We start from the raw sequence: 19,246 nt of genomic DNA, 5'->3' as shown, positions 1-19,246 counted from the left end.
ACAAGTCTTATACCTCCTTGGTTATTTTTATTCCTCAGTATTTTATTCTTTTTGATTCTACTGTAAATGGAAATAATTTTCTCAATTTCGTTTTCAGATTGTTCGTTGCTAGTTTATAAGTACAACTGCTATTCATATATTGATCGTGTATCCTGCAACCTTGCTGAACTTGCTTATTAGATCTAATGTTTTTAGTGGATTCTTTAGGAGTCTGTCTCTATAAGATCTTGTCATCTGTAAATAGAGATAGTTTTACTTTTTCCTTTCCAATCCACTTCTTATTTAATTTTCTTACCTGATTGCCCTGGCTAGAAGCTCCGGCACAATGATGAATAGAAGTGATAAGAGTGGACATCCTTGTCTTGTTCCTGATCTTAGGGAGAAAGCATCCAGTCTTACACTGTTAAGTATGACGTTAGCTGTGGTGTTTTTTTGTAGATGCTCTTTTATCAGATTAAGGAAGCTCCCTTCTCTTCTTAGTTTATTGGGTGTATTTATCATAAAAAGGTATTGGATTTTGTCATATTTTTTCTGTGTCTGTTGAGATGACCATGTGTTTTTTTCTCCCCTTGATTCTATTAATATGATATATTACATGGATGGGTTTTCATATGTTGGGTCACCCTTCCATTCCTGGAATAAATCCTACTTGGTTGTTTTGTATAATCCTTTTAAAGTGGCGCTGGATTTGGCTTGCTAGTATTTTGATGAAGATATTTGTATTTATATTCAGAGATATTGGTCTAGGGTCTTTTCTCTGATGTTTTTGTCTGGTTTTGGAAGCAGGGTAATAATAGTGGCCTCGTAGAATAAGGCGGGAAGTGTCCCCTCCTCTTCTGTTTTTTGGAAGATTTTTAAAGTGTTGGTGTTTATTCTTAAATGTTTGATAGAATTCACCAGTGAAGCCATTTAGTCCTGGGCTTTTTATTTTTGGTGGGAAGTGTTTTGATTACGTATTCAGTCTATTTGCTTGTTATAGGTGTATTCACATTTCTCTATTTCTTCTTGAATTAGTTTCAGTAGTTTGTTTCTTTCTAGGACATTTTACGTTTCATCAGAGTTATCTAATTTGTTGGCATACCATTCCATTCCCTTAGAATCTTTTGATTTTTGTAAGGTCAATGGTAATGGCCCCTCTTTTATTCTTGATTTTAGCAGTTGAGTCTTCTCTCTGTTTTTCTTGGTGAGTTTAGCTAAAAGTTTGCCTGTTTTGTTGAGTTCTCTTATGTTTTTCTGTATTTCATCTCTTTCCACTCTAATCTTTATACTATCTGTCCTTCTACTTGCTTTGCGTTTACTTTGCTTCTGTTTTTCAAGTTTCTTAAGTGGGAAGGGCTGGCTGTTGATTTGAGATCTTTCTTTTTTACTTAACATAGGTGTTTATAGCTGTAAATTACCCTCTAAGCACTGCTTTCACTGCATCCCGTAAATTTTGGTATGTTATGCATTTGTTTTGTTCATCTCAGTGTATTTTTAAATTTTCCTTATGACTTTTTCCTTGACTTATTAGTTATTTAGGAGTGCCATTTAATTTCCATACATTTGTGAATTTTCCAAATTTCTTTTTGTTCCTTCTAATTTCGATCCACATACTTTGTATGATTTCCATCCTTTTAAGTTCACTGAGTGCTGATTTGTGGCGTAACATGTTGTCCGTCTTGGAGAATACTCCACATGCACTTTGAAGAATTGGTGCTCTGCTGTTCTTGGGTGGTGTGTTCTGTATATGTCTTAGGGCTTCTTGGTTTATAGCGTTATTCAGGTCTTCTATTTCCTTGCCAATACTCAGGTTTTATAAGTGAGGAATATGTGGCTCAGAGACCAGAGGAGTTCAGACAACATACTCAAGGCTACCTAATTAGTAAGCGGAAAAGTGGAATTTGGGCCCAGCTGGTCTGATGGCATTTGCATGTTTTTGTGATACTCTGAGTATAATCAGACTCTTACCGTGGAGCTACTTTATAAATTATTTTCCTTTATTAACTAATTTACTTTTGACTTAAGCTCTTCTTGAATACATTTTCTCTTTTTTATTTGTTGTGTATACTGGAAGATTACTTACCCGTGTCGTTTAATTTTAAAAAGTGTTTCTTAAGACTTTAATTAAACTCACACTCTTAATATGAGAAAATTTCTTCAAAAATCTTTCATTAAGAACTCTTAAGTCCCTTTTTTCTTTGTGCAAGTCCATAAAATTAGAGACTTGTAGAGGCTTAGTTTCTCTCTAATGATTTCCATTCAGGTTTAGCCTTCACAATTCCTTTTAAGTTGAGAGATACTTGAAATGGTTTAATTAAACCTTTAACTGAGTAGTAATTGATTTATTGTTTTGGTCTCCCTTTATAACATGAAGGTTCCTAAATCCTCTCGTTTATTTTATAGCCTTTTAATCTTTTTTGCTCACTTAGGAAGTGGTCTATAGAAGAACCTTTCATTTTTCTCCCTTCTTCCTAATCAACTCTTGGGCTGTGGTCCAAGAAAAAATTGCCAAATGGGCCCAGCTCATTCTCCCTCTTGTTTGTGTGTGTGAGTGTATGTATAAGAGAATGTGTGTGTGAGAGAGATTGTGTATGTGGGTGAGTGTGTGTGTGTGTGTGTTCATGCTGCGCATTTGTTCATCCTGCTGGAGGTGGGGAGGTTGGCCTTGCTTGAGGAGGAATTTCCCTGGGGCTCCTGAGAGCCTTCTTTTGGCCTGTCATCTTCTTCCCCCTTTCAGACCTTCATTAGGAGCTCTTCTTTTCTTTTCATCTGTTCTCTCTCTTCCCCTCCCCTTCCCTCCTTCCATTTCTTTATTCAATAACTGTGCACCTGCTGTATGCCTGGGTGCTGTGCTGGGTGCTGAGAGTACAGGGCAGAGCCAGGCCCTGTCCTGTTGCTTCTGCCCCCTGACTGCTGGGTGGCAGTCAGGCAAAGAGGCTATTTCAGTGCAGCAGGGAAGTGCTTCTCCAGGACTCAGTATGGGCTGCTAAAGATGGGGGACGCATCGTCTGGTTTGAGAGTCAAAGGAGGCTGCCCAGGGGAGGTTGGCATCCAAGTTTCAATATCTGTGTTGTCTCTTATGGGCCCTTATCATGAATAAAGTCATTCGGAGTGTATGTAAGTGTGTTGTGCTCACTGTTCTGGTAACCACTGAAACCTTAGCCCCCTAATTGACTCTGGTAGGCAGCGTGTGGGTAGTGGAAAGAGCAGCCATCTTGGACTCAATATATTGACTCAGGTTTCAATCCTGGAGCTTTCATGTGATTGCCAGGGCTGCAGGTGGCACGTAGGGGGCTTTTGTGTAGATTATGAAAAGGTACCCCCATTCTGGGCTGATGAGTTAGGACCAGGCTTTCTGGGTGAATGTGCATGAAAGGCACTCAGAGCTGATGCCACCAGCGCCAGAGAGCTCAGCGTGGCTCATGGGGCATGGTCCAGTGATTGGTGACCACCGCCATCTGTGGTCCCTCCCACGGGGCTCAGCCTGCACCACAGCTGCAGACGCCCTCCTGGTGGCTTAGGCAAGCAGCTTTTGTCATCTGTCAAAGGGAGATAAGTGGCTTTTTTTTTAAACAGATTCTGAGACAAGTGCATGTTAATACATAATGCCTTAGTACACGGTAAGCGCGCGAGGCAGTTAGTGGCCATCGCGATTCCCGTCTGTCGTTCAGTTCAGGAGTCAGATCATGCTGAGGCTTGTAGTTGGGTGACACTAGCATCGTTTTCCTGCAGAACTTAGAGTAGCAGTTGAAATGTGTCATTTCTGTGCTCTGATAACTGACGTGACAGAAGTGGCGTTCACTGACCCTGAGGCAAACAGATCTGGGTTCAGATCCTGGCTCTGCCACTTATCAGTTCCGTGTCTTGGGGCAAATTGATTAATCTTCTTAAGGCTCAGTGTCCTCCTCTGTAGGATGGGAATATACTACTGCTTCCCTCCCTGAGATGTCCGTGCTCAATGTTTATTAGTTGTTGCTGTTATTTATGTGGCGTTTCCACATTATTGCTGATAAAGCCACAGGGAGGAGGCTGGGTGCCTGGCACTACAGGACTGGCTGTAGTCTGTCCTGCAAAGGGCATGCTGTGTTCCCGTAAACCTAAGAGGCTCCCGCTCCCTCATTTCTGGTAAATAATTCATTGCTTCCCCATTGCTTCCTGCGCTGGATGGATATAAATGTCAGGGAGATTGACAGGGCCCAACAACGTTTGTGTTTCCGGATGCTCCTAAATTCTCAAGTTGGTGTGACTAGAGATTGAGCTGCAGGCAAGCGCTGGAAGCCTGGCTCCATCTCTGGTCTTGAGCATAATGAAATTTGTGTGTCCCTGATTCCATATTGGCTTTCTTGCTGTGTGAAATATTTCCTAATGAAGATATCAGGGAAGAAGTGCAGTAATGAACAAGAATGTGTGTACGTTAAGGAATCGCATGATCTAACAGTGGACTGGCTGGGAAGCTAATAGTTCTGCAGGGAGGTGGTCCAAGTCAGAGTATTAGTGACTATGGCCATCGTAGTCAGCAGTTGCCTTTTATCCATCAACTCCACAGTACGGTGCTCAGCATTTGAATGGATTGCTTTTATTAATAGTGACTCTATAAAATAGAGTCAGTTTTGTGTTTATTTTTCATGTTAGGAACTGAGGCTCGGGGGGATTTGAACTCAGATTGGCCTAACAACTAGCTGGTATTCTCTGCACTGCTCATGTTGACTCCATTAACGTTGTCGAGCACCTGACCTGAGGGCTGCATGACTCGGCAGAAAGATCTGGGCTGGGAAGAAGGAAACCTGGACCCTAGCTCAGCAAGCTCTGGGAGATGTGCAAGTCCCCAGACCTCTGGGACTTTCATTTCTTTTGCTCTTGAGGAAATTACGTTTGCTACATCCATCTCTTAAGGTTTTTACGAAGATAAAATGAGGTGATAGCTGGAAACGTGCTTCACAGCCTCCAGTGAAGTACAAATGAAGGGCTTATGCTATTAGATTTTTGATAATGTTGAGCTATTTTTTCCATAATGCTCATGTTATCTTTTGACTGAATTTAAAAACCCTTTGGCTGATTCTTTCTGTCCCTTGCTAGTTTTCGGCCCTGAATCTGCAAGGCTGGTTCTCTGACTGTGAGGAAATTGTCCCCAGACTGTGGTCTTGGGATGGAGTTGAGATGCGCTGTGGCTCACCCTTTCTTCCTGTGGGAAAGCTTAGGACACAGGGAATGACGTGTTTTCCAAATGCTTCTTTTCCTATTGTTAAAAAAAACCGAGTAAAGAAGACTATTTAGGTGATACAAACAAACGCTAACACGTCATGAAGTGGACAGTCTCCATTCGGAGAACTGCGGAATGGGGCAGAAGGCAGGGAGCTTTTATGAGATAAAGAATAAGGAACAAGGAAGGAAGTAAATTGGTGGACTGGTAGACTGCATTTCTGGTCAAACAGCATTTACAGGGATGCAAGTCACCTCAGTGTCAGTTTGCTGACATGGTATGCCAGGCAGGAGCGGCTCCATCTTGGGCCTAGAAATTTATTTCAACACTGTCAGTAAGCAACTGATCAACATGTGTTTATTTATTAAGTATCTACTACATATCAGCTCTGCTCGAGACCCTGTGGGACCCGGGGATTAAAAGGCAGCTGAAACCTCAGTGTGCTTACTGTACGGTGGGGAAAAAGAGAAACACACAGTCAGGAAATGGGTCTGCGAGCCTGCACGCCACGTGTGTGCCTCACACTGAATGCCAGACAAGCTGAGCAGGCGGCTGAGCTTCTCATCAGCTGGGATGGCCTCACAGAGGAGGTACCGACATTTGAACTGGGCCTGAAGTGTTAGGATTCGAGTTGGGGTTTGGGGTCTGACTGGGGATGCAGGAGGTAGTCACAGGCAGGAGGAGGAGTACAGATAAGAAAATGGAGACAGGGAGGATCTGTGCGTGTTTAGGGAAGTCTAGAACATCATACACAGCAGTTGAGAAAGTGGGGGTGGGCTCTGTGTGTGAGAATAAACGTGTGTATGTGTGTGTTCGTGTGCACTCAGGGTTGAACCACATGATCAAGGGCCTAGAAAGCCAGGTCTGAGAGTTGTGGGACAAAGTCATCCAGAATAATGGAAGGTTCTAGAGGTAGGGAATGTCCCGTGAGACAAGAGATGGAGGCAGAGAAGGACTGGAGCAGAAGACTGGAATCTGGAGACCGTGTGGGGGTCTAGGTGACAAAGGTGCCGCGACAATGGAGAGGGAATTCACTGGGCAGACGTCTTTGGAACAAACACCATCGAGTTCAGCGACAGGCTGAATAGAGGAATTTAGGGAGGAGCAAGAGGAATTGGAGGTAGCTCCGCTAAAATGTTTGGATTTAGAGGGTGCAAGGTTTTCCCTGCCCAGTTCCAAGATTCTTTGCTTTTCTATAAAATGTGGGTAGTTGACAGCAGCAACTCGTTTTCAGTGCTTAAATTATTCCAAGTTCATTTATGAATATTTCATTTTTAGCTAACTAATTGGTCTTGAGGATCTGAATTATGGATGGAGCAGGATGTAAGATTAGTTTTGTCACTGTTGTGTTAGAGGCTTTCCAGAGCTTTCAGGGCCCATTTTCTGTTTCTTCCTCGATGGTTAGGTTGCACACTGCTTGTCAGTTTAATTCACCAAGATTTATTGGGTGCCCGCTGTGCAGGATACCAGGTGAGGTGCTGGGGGTGGATAAAAGATAATCAGGGCAAGGACTGTGCTCCAGGGATCCCCAGTCTCTGGGAAGAGAGACACCCAGATAATTCCCGTGTCTGGCTGACTGTGCTGTGCTCTTACTGTGCAGCAAGTGCTGTGTCACCTGCACCGTGGACACTGTGGGTGCTGTCGTATGCTCTGTGCAGAAAATGCTGGGTTCCCTGATGCAATGAGTTTGCTTCAGCAACTTAAGTGCCCAGTTCTCCACAACACTGCTATGCCTGCCCAAGGTTGCTGACACCAGCCACAAATTTGGGGGTTTCCAGGGCCACCCCCACTTCTGACCATCTAGCTACAACTTTGGGGGTCCCATGGACTCCATCAGGTTTGATCATTTGCTGGAGTGACTCACAGAACTCAGGAAAGTGCTGTACTCATGATTACAATCCTGTTATACAAAAAGGGTACAAACGAAGGGAGAGATGCCCGGGTGAGGTCTGGGACTGGGAAGGTTCCGGACTTGGAGCTCTCGGTCCTCCCACTAACCCTGAGGAGGCGTGGGCAGTGTTGCCTCCTTCCAGCTGTGTCCTATGATGGGACTCCAGCATTTCCAACCAGGGACGCTCACCCGAGCCTTTGGTGTCCAGAGTTCTAATGGGGGCTCGAGGACATCCTGCCCACATGGCTGGCCTTCCGTCTCCACCCCTGCTGGAGGATCAGGCTAATACCTCCAGTCTCCATTCCCTCGGGAGGTCAGAACTGATGTGACGTGTTCCAGAGCCCCCGTCATAAATCCCACTGTTAGACTGTGCAGCGGCCAGAGTCCCCACGCAAACAGATGCTTCCATCATTCAGGGGACCTAGAGGTCACCCCCAGGCTCCGAGGGCAGAGGTCAGGCCTCTCCCTGGGTAAAGTTCCTTCTCCTCATGGAGCGTTTCGGAGGAGCGCTTGTCCTCTCGGCCAGGGTGCCACAGGCTTCCATAAACTGTTATGCAACACACAGCTCAGCTGGCGTGACATGCGGTGGGCGTTTTATAGCCTCTCCACTAATTCTGTTTCTCTGACTACTAATTGCTGCTTCAGGAGGTTGTACAAGTACATGCTGTTGTAAAGAATAATAAGGAGAGAAGTTTTAATGACTTTGAGGTAAACCATTTGTCCTTACTCTGTATGTTCCATTCCTTACCTCCCCCTCCAGCCTTCCATACACATCGGCTGGGCCTTGTGTCAGCACAGCTTTTGTTCTCTTTGGTGACATCCAGTGCAGGAAAAGGGCTTGAAGGGCCTCGTGCCTCTTGTTCGTTTTAGCTGATGTCTCTCCGTTTGCCTTCCTGTTGTTAAGTACTTTTTCCTCTCCTGTCCCCCCACCGTCCCCACCAAACCCGGGGAAGTGGAGGAAAGGCAGTGGCTGTGTTGGCCGCCCTGGCTGAGGAAGGCTCCGGTTTGGATCTCTCAGTCAAGGGTGACCCACCCTTGGCACCGGAGCTCGGCAGAAGCTCTGCTCCCATGAGGGCCCCTCTTTCCCAGCTCCTCCCCCATTTTGGTGCCTCATCTCCCTGAGTTCTTGGGGGCCCCTGTGCCAAAGCAGACTCCTTTGTCCAGGACCCACGTTGTCATGCTGCTCTTTCCCTATAGACCTCTGCTCCAGAACCGTCTTGCCTCCTCTGCCCGTGGCCTGCTTGACTGATTGGGGAGCACAAGTGACCTACCCAGAGCTTCGTCACAGTAGTCGCAGTGGGTGTTGTGGCTGATGCTTTCCTGTGCAGGGCTGTAGCCTTAGAGAGCAGGGAGGGACCTTAAGACATCATAATTCTGCAGATGAGTGTTCCCCCCAGATGGGGCTGGAACCTAGGACCCCTCCTCTACCCTATCTGATGTTCAGATTCCGAGGACTGCCGAAATGCCATCCCTCAGCCAGACCAGCCGCTGGCGTTGGGGATGGTGGCTAGGCTGTGCCGGCTCCCTCCCTGGCCTCTCTTGGGGTTCCTCTCAAGTCACGTCACCTGAGGCCATGCCACTCCACCTTCACACGACAGCGCCATGCTCCTGACCCTGCTCACCCCTTTTAATTCCCACCTTCATTCTGGAGATGAGTGCCTTAAAAATGAAGGCTAATTAAGCAGAAACTTGCTCTCAAGGAGCTCTGATCGTGACATTTAAAATCACGAGGTCACTAGGAAACTTGAAAAATATTGTTATCGTCTTCAGTCCTATAATTTGCAGCTTTAGATTGTAATTATTTTTCTCTTTTTCATCAGAACAATTTGCCTCTAATAATTATGATGCCTTGAAATAATCTGAATAGTTGTGTAACTCATTAAGAGCATGAAAAGCTAAGCAGCCTTTGAGCAGCCTTTGTAAAGACGTCCGTAAGCAGTTCCTGCGAACTGGATTTAAGCAGAGATGCTGGTTAACGAGAAGCATGATTTGCGAACTGGAGGCCAACGGTCACAACTTAAAATTCTCTCCACTTTACAAAAGAAGAATCTGCAAAGGTTCTGATAAAATGATACTTTAAAATCAGAATATTACAAAATCGATTCTACGTTCGCATATAGACGCAGAGATATTAGCACTCAAGATATTGTTTGCAGCTGTTAATTTCTGGAACTGCTTCAAGCTTTTTGTTTTTAATAAAACACGAAACCAAACATATTCCCACACTTGGGAGTTGCCCCACATTGTCACCTCGTGTGACCACACCGTGTCTTCCTGTTTCCTTGACAGAGTTTTCCGTCATGAAGAGGAAGAGAGGCAGGCCTAAGGGGTCCACGAAGAAGTCCAGCGCCGAAGAGGAGCTGGCGGAAAGCCTCGTCAGCCCGGGCGAGGACAGCCCGCTGGCCCCCGAGGAGGGGAGCAGCCCGGCTCCCAGCAGCCTGGAGTGCAGCAAGTGCTGCCGGAAGTTCTCCAACATGCGGCAGCTGAGGAAGCACATCTGCATCATCGTGCTGAATCTGGGCGAGGAGGACGGGGAAGCAGGTAAAGGCTGCCGAGGGCCCAGCGTGTGCGTTTCCCATACGGAGACGCAGCTGCCCGTCTCGGTTTCTAGTGGTTCCGTTCTTTCTTGGAAATACACATATTTATACAGGTCTCACCCATCTGGAAAGGTGTATATTTTTGTAATGATTTCTGACTATTTCTGTAAGTAAGCTTTGAGTCGAATGTGTCCTCTGGTAGTTGATGGCCGTGGAGTGCAAGTCGCCGGGTACTTTAGCAGATGCTCTGGGGGTTGGTTCCAGAGAGGAGAAAACACAGTCCCTGCCTTTGGGGAGCTTACATTCTGGGCGGGATGATGAGATTTTAAAACGTGAAATGTTAAAGGATAGTAAACGGTCAGCAGGAGACAGCGTTCTGCTGGAAGTCAGGAGTGAGCCCGGTGTCACCCTTTGGGTGGCATTTGGTTTATTGATTTGTTTATTTTTTCCTGAGGAAGGTTCACTCTGAGGTAACATCTATGTCCAATCTTCCCCTCCTTTTTTTCCCCCGAGGAAGATTCGCTCTGAGCTAACGTCTGTGCAAGTCTTCCTCTACTTTTCATGTGGCTCACTGCCACAGCATGGCTGATGAGTGGTGTAGGTCCATGCCTGGGATCCAAACCCATGAACCTGGGCTGCTGAAGCAGAGCATGCTGGACTTAACTACTATGCCGTAGGGCCAACCCCGGTATTTGTTTTAAGGGAAACAGGATGTATTAATAGATGGGTGGGGCTGTGTGAGCAGAAGTGTGGACCTTAGGATGCTCATGGCACCTGTGAGGGACCTTGATGAGCCAGCAGTGGCTGAGGACTAGATTGTGGCAGGTTTTCTTGAAGAAAATAAAGAATATTGAGTGTTCCCTCCACATAAGTTCTTGGCTGAGCTTCACCTCTGAAGCAGCTTCTGAAAGAGATAGAAGGGCTGTGACTGTGAGCCAGGATGAAGTCGCTGTGGTTAGTGTATCTCATAGATGACCTCCTAGGAGGACTCAAACAGCCAAACTGTACTGGAGAGGTGAGGACCTCTCCTGTAGGTTCTGTTCTTGCACCACTTTTTTTTTTTTTTTTTTTGTGCTGAGGAAGATTCACCCTGAACTAACATCTGTGCCAGTCTTCCTCTGTTATGCATGTGGGTTGCTGCCACAGAATGGCCACCAACAAGTGGTATAGGTCCACGTCCGGGAACTGAACCTGAGCTGCTGAAGCGGAACGTGCTGAACTTAACCATTAGGCCATGGGGCTGGCCCCTCTTGCACCATTTTTGAAATCTTCAAACTATACCTAAGAATTTAAGAAGCTTTGTACCGTGCTAAGCATGTTATGTGGGAGACAGTTCTGGTTAAGAACATAGGCTCTGGAGTATGGCTGACTGGGTTTGAATCCCACCAGCTCCAGCACTTACTGACTTCTTTCTCCCTCAGTTTCCTCATCTGTAAAGTGGGAATAAGAAAGAGTACTATCTCATATGGTTGCTTTGAGGATTAAATGAGGCAGGACTTGACAAGTGCCTAGAATAGTACCTACCGTATCAAAAGCGCCCAGTAAATGTTAGCTGTTCCTGTTATTCATAGCGATATGGAAACAGGACTGTTGCCATCCTTCCTTTTTCATGGATAAGGGCATGCAGACACTGAGAAATTAAGCAGTTTGTCCAGGGTCCTTTAATGAGCAAGGGAACCTGGCCTTTGAACCCCGGTTCTGAAGTCCTTTCTATATCATCTCCCAGCAGTGAAACAAGATCCTTGGGGTGCAAAATCCCAGCACAGATTGGGTGAATTATTGAGTAATCTGTCACCCAGTATTTACCAGGCATCTAGGTTGGTGGCCAAGGCTCAGTGTCAACATCTGTGCAAATTGAAGAGAGTATAAACTGCAGTTCTTGCCTTGGAAGAACTCCTCGCCAGATGACTGTGTGAACCCTTACTAGACTGCATGAGCTAGTGCAGAGAGTGGGCGAGGGTTCACACAAGCCAAGTCAGCGGGAGGGCAGCTGTCTCCGTCCCGAGCGGGAGCAATCGTGGCGAGAGGCAGGGAGGCAGGGGGGGTGTGACTTCAGAGGAGCCGACATCTGATTTCAGAGCCTAATGGCCTTTTGGCAAATAAAGTTCATTTTAGAAATGAAATGGTTGGGGGAGGCAGAATTAGAACATACGTCCCCTGCAGCCCTAAGTTCCAGTGGGTTTGTTAACCACGGGACCCGGAAGGGAGTCGTTCTCCCTCACTCTCTTGCTCCTTCTCTCTCTCTCACACACAAACACACACATGCACACATCCCGTCACTCTCGTTTTCTTGCACAGATAGTTGAGGGTGGTTGCGTTTTGATCAGAGGGGCCGGCTCCAGCCATCAGGGCGGCTGTTTGTCCCTCCCTGAGTCCTGAGCATCTGAGTCTCTGATCACGCAGCGCTGTCTTCGTGAGCATCAGTGTGGTTTTTGTGCCTTCACAGGATTCCTGCCAGGCTCCTTCTGAGAGACTCCTGGGCTTTCTGCACGATTTTGGTTAGACGTTAGGGATTTGGCTGTTTTGCAAAACGTTCCTGCTTCTTCTTCCTCCAGACCTCAGGCCTGGATCTCACGTGGTAGCTGCCTGAGAAGTTCAGTCATGCTGGTAGAGGTTCCTCAGTCTGCACTGCCCACAGGGTTTTCTTCCTGAAACACAGTTCTTCAGTGTCTACCCCTGGTAGGGAAGTGCCAGTGCCTCACCTGGGTATCAAGGCCCCTACCCAAAGGATCTTTCCGTGGAGCTCTGTGGCATCATTTTTCCATGCTGAATAATATTCCGTTGTTCGTATCAACCATGGTACAACTGATGAAATTTAGGTTATTTCCAATTTTTGCTGTTATAAATATTGCTTTAATAAATATTCCTGTATGTGTACATATGTGGGTACATATGTGTATGTGTTATGTGTGTGTATATATGTGTGTGTATGTGGGTATACATATATATATGTGTGTGTGTGTGTGGACCTGTATTATTTTTATAAGGTAAATTTCTGAAGTGAAACTCTTGGGTCAGAAGTATCTTACATATTGCAAAATTCTCCCCAGGAAGCTAACACTACTTTCGGTTCCAAAAGTGTCTGAGAGTGCCTGTTGGATATTATCATTTTTGTTTGTTTTCTTTTCTTTCTTTCTTTTCTTTTGAGGAAGATTGGGCCTGAGCTAACATCTGTGCCCATCTTCCCTTACTTTATACATGGGATGCCTGCCACAGCATGGCTTGATAAGCAGTGCATAGGTCCACACCCAGGACCCAAACCAGCGAACCCTGGGCTGCCGAAGCGGAGAGCATGAACTGAACCGCTGCACCACCAGGCTGGCCCCAGTTTATTTTCTTTTTTAATACCTGTAATGATATAGAAAATACTAAGAAAAAAGTAAAAATAACCCAGAATTTCACTGCCAGGGTATAATGACTATTATACTGTAGAAAAGAGAGAAGAGAGATCCTGCTTCCTTCCGTGTGCACACACAGACGGTTTTCAGAAATGGGGTCCTCTGCAATGTTCCATGATCTTTGTTCACTCACTAATGTAGCAGATACATTTCTCATGTCCATCTTTTTTATTTAACAAGCTGTTTTGTAACACTTTCTGTGTTGCAGATTCTCTTCTCAGCATTTTGCAACTATTAGCTCATTTAATTTTTGTAGCAGCCTTAAGAAGTAGGCACTGTGATTAGTCTCATTTTGCAGAAGAGGAAACTAAGGCACAGAGAGGCTGAGGAGTTTGCTTAGGTCACACAGCCTGTAGGTGGTGGAGCTGGACTCCGAACCAACCACTGTCTGGCTGTAGAGTCTGTGGTCTTGACTGCTGTGCTATGCTTCCTGACCAAAAAGAGTCAGTAAATGTAGACTTCTGTCATTTTTAAAGGCCACGTGACATTTCATTCTACGTATGGGCCATAAAGTTTCCTTCACTGGTTTCCTGTTGATTGAAGTCGAGGATTGTTTTTAATGATTCTCCCTGATTTAAAAAAACCCAAACAGGTAAACGGTCTTGAGCGTGCATTTTAGTTTTATTATTATTATATTTGCGCTTATGCCATTATGACCTTAGGTAAATACCTAGTAGTGTCATTCCTGGGTTAATAGGTGTATTTTATATTTTGACACATGCTTGTGTTGTCAGACTACCCCGTCGTTGCTATCTGTCAATTATTTTTCTGATATTGGCTGTGTCCTCATATCTCCCTTTATCCTGGGATGTGTCAGGTTGCCAAGCTCTTACATGAATGGTGTTCTTTACTTATTTTAATTTGCATCTCCTTGCTCACTAGGGGTTCGTCTTGTTACAGATTTCTAGGGATTTTTCTGTGTGTGGTTTGGAGTGTTCCTCATTCATCCCCTTTACTCCTTGTGCCGTGAGATTGCCACATATGCTGAAAATATTTTCCACAGTTGATCATTTGTCTTTTAATTGAATTTGTAGATTTGCTTTTTTTCTTTTGTATTTTACTAGAGTTTTAAATATCTGTATTGCCACTGCTGTCAAATGTTCCTTTTAAGTTTCCTTCCCTTTTTATCTTAGCTTAGCACACTTACCTCTACCCCAAAATAATAAAAATCATGCTTCTCTGTATTTTTCTATTATTTATATGGTTTCATTTTTTACCTATATCTTTGATCCATCTGGAAATTGTATCTTTGTGAAAGTTGTAAAGTAAGACAGTTCTATACATTTGATCAATAAATGTGGGCAAAGGAGTTATCTTAGTACATGCAATTTGGTAGATAAAATATTTCAAATCATAATGTCCACAGAGAAAATAGTAAGGGTCTGGTTCAAAGTCTAAGAAACCCTTTAAAAAGTAAAACTTCGTATTTTGAAAATAGTTATGGATTCACAGGAAGGTGCAAAGATCGTGTAGGGAGGTCTCGTGCCCTTTGCCCCTTTTCCCCCAATGGGTGCGTCTTACGTAACAGTAGCAGGATATGGAAATCAGGATGTCGACAGCGAGAGGGCATGTGTGGGCATGTGTGTAGTGCTGTCCCTTATCGCACGTGTAGATTTGTGCAGCCGCCACCACAGTCCGGAGACTGAAATGTTCCATCGCCACAGAGATCTCCCCGCTGCTCCCGCTTCCTAGTCACCCCCAACCCACCCCCGGCAACCACGGGTCTGTTCTCCCATTCTGTAATTTTGTCATTTCCAGAGTGTTGTATCAATAATCACGCAGTATGTGATCTTTTAAGATTGACTTTGGAGAACCCCATTTTTAGCCCCAATTTCATAATTTTATAATTGAGGAAGTCGAGATGCAGAAATGATGATTATCCAGGGTCACACAACTTGTCTGAGGTGGGGCCAGGGTACCATTCCATGTCTCCCTACCCCTGCCCTGTGGCCCAGCCCGCTCTACCACGTTTGTGTCTTAAAACCGGTCTGATTTCTATTTTGTGGAAGTTGATTTTGTTCATTTCAGTGTCCCCCGTCAGCTTTTTCTCTAATCTATAAGAAATGAAAGTGCCACCCCGTGTGGTCCCAATGTTTGTTTTCTCCTCTGTAATTAATTAGGCTCTTCTGCAGTGGCAGACAGGCACAGTCATTTCCAATAAGATTATCAGCTTCCTCCAGTAATGAGCTGTATAGAAAAGGGCCTCGTGTTCCATTGATTTGAATGACTTAAATGGACTTTAATTTAACAAATACCAAATGGAAAGGTAGAAGCTTTGGGTGTTTTTCCCTTCCTGGCTACTGTAGGAGCCTCTAAAATATGCAGAAATGACCTTCTACCCAGCTGCCTTGTGGCTGACGTCCGTGTGGTTGCTCCACGTTCCCTGGTTTGCCAAGCACAGTATTACAGTTTGGAAAATTCCAGCATAATTGTTGTAATACACGCTCTGTGAAGAGCAGTTTAGTGACGTTTCAAACAATTGACCTTGACTCTTTAGCTTGTTAAAGCAATTAGAAGAAAACAAAATAAGCTTTTTCCCCATACCAAACCATGGCAAGTTAAAATAACACTTTTGATAAGTGTTCAACATTTATTTATTGTATTCTGCCTTTGAATAGTAAAAGAAACCAGGGAAAGAGATTTTTTTTTAATGCCATTATGCGGAACAGCTGGTGTTTTTGAAAGACATTTTGCAGCCTACAGAAATCAATATGTCAACTTTAAAAAAGTGACTTATGAACCTTTCAAAGCTTGTTATTTCTGGGGTCATTTTATATAAGGGGAGTGGCAAAAATTTGATCTCATTCTTGTTAAATCCTTCCTAAGGAAGACACGGCATTTCTTTTAAGATCTTACTTAAGATGCACCTATAATCTTCATGAAGATTTTTTTCAACAACAGTTAAGTGCCATCTCGCAGATTCGTGTTAGCAAAACAGCTGACTTGATAGCTGCCGTGACTGAAAACTGTTTTGAGTGAGTCGTGCTTGAAAATTTCCAGGTGGAAGGGTAGTGCCGGGTTGGTCTCTGGATATAACTTTTTTCTCTGTGGCAAGATGGATAATGGTAACATCTGTTTCTTTCTGCTGCCTTGTCAACCCTCCTTTTCCCTCTGCACTAGTCCAGTGAGTGGAAACCTGGCGGTCAACTCATGCAGTGGTCTCTGAGGACTCAGTCTTCCTCGTGCTCAGAAACGTGGGGATTTGTCCTGACACAGTTAATACTCCGTTTCTATGACCTCGCTCTTGCCCCGCCTCTCTTCTACCTCTCCCGCTCCTGCCCCGCCTGCTTTGTGAGCTCCTCCTCTTCTGCTTGTCAGCTAACTGTTGCTGATTCTCTCAGTCAGTGTAGCCAGGTTACACCCTGATAGCAAGCCACCCCAATCGCAGTGCCTAACGTTTCCAAGCTTCCCTTCTTGTTCCTACCGCACGTCCACTGCAGGTGCTCAGGTAGCTCTGCTCACTCAGGAGCCCACGGGAGAGCAGCCACTGTCCTGGATATAGCTGGTCACCGTGCAAGGGGGGAGAGAGCCCTGGATGTTTCACCTTGGCCCAGAGTGACATCTTTCATTTCTGCCCTTGCCGTTTGTTGGCCAGAACTGATGTCATGGCCCCATCCGACTTTACGGGGCCAGGAAGTGCGACCCTGCTGTGTGCCCAGGGTTGGGGAGACCTGGAGATGTTTGGTGACTCACCAGTGACTACTGGTGGATCCGTTTCCGTGGATTCCCCCACCAGCTGTGTTCTGGTGGTCTGTGGATACCCTCCTTGCCCGACCCTCTCTGGAGCCCGAGACCTGCATTTCAGTCGGGGTGCCCCATGAGCAGTTTAAGCGCCATGCCACACTCAGTACTGAACTCACTGTCTAGCTCCTTATAAACCGTACTCCCATGTTCCATTTTGGGAGCTGGCCCCACCATCCAGATGGCTCAGTCAGAGACTTGTCCCTCACCTGTCACATTTGGTCACTTACTGCAGTCACTGACTTCTGCTAAATATCTCTCCGATGCTTGTCTCCATCCCTGCTGTCATTCTTCTGGGTCAGGCCCCATCATCTCTTATGTGCCCTCTTGTAACACCTCCAGTCTGCTCTTACACTCCAGTCCACACTCTGTCCACACCAGTGATTTGCAGACATATCCCAATAAATATTCATTTATTTACTAACGAGTTGCATTTTCTAAATTTAATAAGCATCTATAGAGTTTTTACCATGGGCCTGCCACTATTCTGAGTGTCTTGCAAATATTAATTCATTTCTTCTCCATAAAAACCCTTGTAGGTAGTTACTGTTTTTATTCCCACTTCACAGAGGAGGACACCGAGGCAGGCATCCTCTCCAGTGTCTCACAGCAGCAGGTGCTGGACCTGGGATGGGACGCAGGCATTCTGACTCAGATACATATACTGCTATATTAGTATGTTATAGACGTTATAAAACATACATAAAATACAAGTTTCAGAAGGATAAGGTAAGAAAGGAAAGAGGAATTCTGTTTTCTTCTCGAATTTCGGTGGATTGTGTTAGGCATCCCCTGGCTGTGTGCCCTCTGTTTTGGAAACCTCTGCTGTCCCTGCCATTAGGACCATCTTTCTGAAGTGCAAACTGGTCCCGTCCCGCCCCTGAAGGCGGCCACCATGCCACCCACTGCTGTGCAGAGACAGTCCCTGCTAGGTCGTTTATGTGTGACCTGGCTGCTGCCCCCCAGCCCTGTACCCTGATTTCTTACCCCCTCCCACATTGCCCACCTACGACTCTGTAATGAACTTCCGGAGACCCAGTACCCAGTGCTCTCTTGGTCTCTTGTACGTTGTTCTTTTGTTTGGAACGCCCTCTGAATCACTCCACCCACCTGCAGCCCCTGAGCCCAGCTGTGGGCCCCTCAGTCTCTCTTCCTTTGCACACGTGCTGTGGGATGCCCGAACCCTCTCCTGTGCCAGCAGACTCCTGCCCATCTTCACATGCCAGCCGCATTCCCGTCTCTCAGGCTCGGCTCAGTGTGCCCTTCCGTGTTCTCAGCCTCCACCCGCCTCAGCCCGGGCTCTCTCACTGCGCCGTGCGTCTTGTGTGGGAATGGTCAGTTTGTGTGTTTGTCTCCCCCCAAGCTGATAGCTCAGCAGGTAGGACCCCAGACTTTCACCAGGGCCTGGCACCCTGCAGATGGCATAGAATCGTTTATCTCTCCCTTTTCTTTGCCAAAATCCAGGGCCAAATTCTAATCCTTGGTGGATTTGGAGCAAGGTAAACGTGCCAGGTCACTTACTTTGTGTGGGATCTCATGTCACTGCTCCATCTCTGCTGTCTGGAGCAGTGCCTGGCGCGCGGACCTGCTCAGGGAGTGTCTGCTGAGGGACCCATGGACCCTCAGAGAGTGGAAGCTAGGGCTGCACAGCGTGTCGTGGACAGAAACCCCGAAGTCAGTGAGTTTGTAACTTCTATTTACATTTCTGTGTGGAGTGGGTCAGGTGACATGGATGAGGCCCCACGTCTGTGTTGCTGACTGTCCGTCTGGCCATCCATACTGGCTTCCGTTCATTTTTTGACTCAGTAGTTGCTTTGCTTCTCTTCTTCTCCCCTGTCCTCACATTTGGAGTTTCGGCCATCATTTTGTTCACCTGTATTTGAGCATTACTTGTGAAAGGTACCTACTCAGTCATCTGAACTAGAAACCTGAGTTGTCTTTAATTCCTCCTTTTGCCTCACTTCCAAACCTCACAGTGACCCGGTTCTGCTGACGTCCTCCCAGTCTCCTCCCCGACCTTCCCCACTGCCCAGGCCTGGCCTTCTCACCTCTCACGGGACTCTCTGCAGCAGCCTTTGGACTGGTCGCTGCCCTCCTAGCCTTGCTCCTAAGCCCTCGCTTAACAGAGCAGTGTCAAATGCAAAGATGACCTGTCACTTTCCTGCTGATGGTCCTCCCATGGTCTCCCCTCCCTGGGGTGGAGGGATCTCACCTTGTCCCAAATCTTTCCCATTCTTCAAGGCCAGCACTGCACTGTAGGCAGCCCTGGGAAACGTCTGCTGAGTGACAACACCTGCGTGTGACCTTATTATTCCAATGGCTTCTGATACTTTCAGTGAACTTCAGATAAGAGATAATCTGAATATCAGAGTTGTTTAGGGAGTTGATATCAGAGTTGTTTAGGGAGGGAAGAAAGCGCCTTGAGCCCATGGTGAGTTCCAGTGGGCCCCAGAGATGGGCACTGGATGAGCAAGCTCTGGGTGTGAGCCAGGCTGCTAAG

General features: G+C 46.0%; 1 protein-coding gene across 11 annotated transcripts in view; it reads left to right on the top strand.

Moving 5' to 3' along the window:
* Positions 1-19,246, top strand: part of ZFAT (zinc finger and AT-hook domain containing) — a 248,322-nt gene that overhangs the window by 36,197 nt on the left and 192,879 nt on the right. For all 11 annotated transcript variants that reach the window (XR_011493397.1, XR_011493398.1, XM_070481648.1 and 8 more), the window contains one exon: positions 9,360-9,611. Coding sequence is in view for 9 of the 11 variants with exons in the window: in XM_070481648.1 (XP_070337749.1) it covers positions 9,360-9,611 (252 nt within the window). In the remaining 2 variants the exon portion in view is untranslated. The remainder of the gene's footprint in view (positions 1-9,359; positions 9,612-19,246) is intronic.

This window comes from Equus asinus, chromosome 12 (assembly GCF_041296235.1).
Source record: "Equus asinus isolate D_3611 breed Donkey chromosome 12, EquAss-T2T_v2, whole genome shotgun sequence".
Taxonomy (NCBI): Eukaryota; Metazoa; Chordata; class Mammalia; order Perissodactyla; family Equidae; genus Equus; species Equus asinus.
This window is presented reverse-complemented; position numbering and strand designations above follow the sequence as displayed.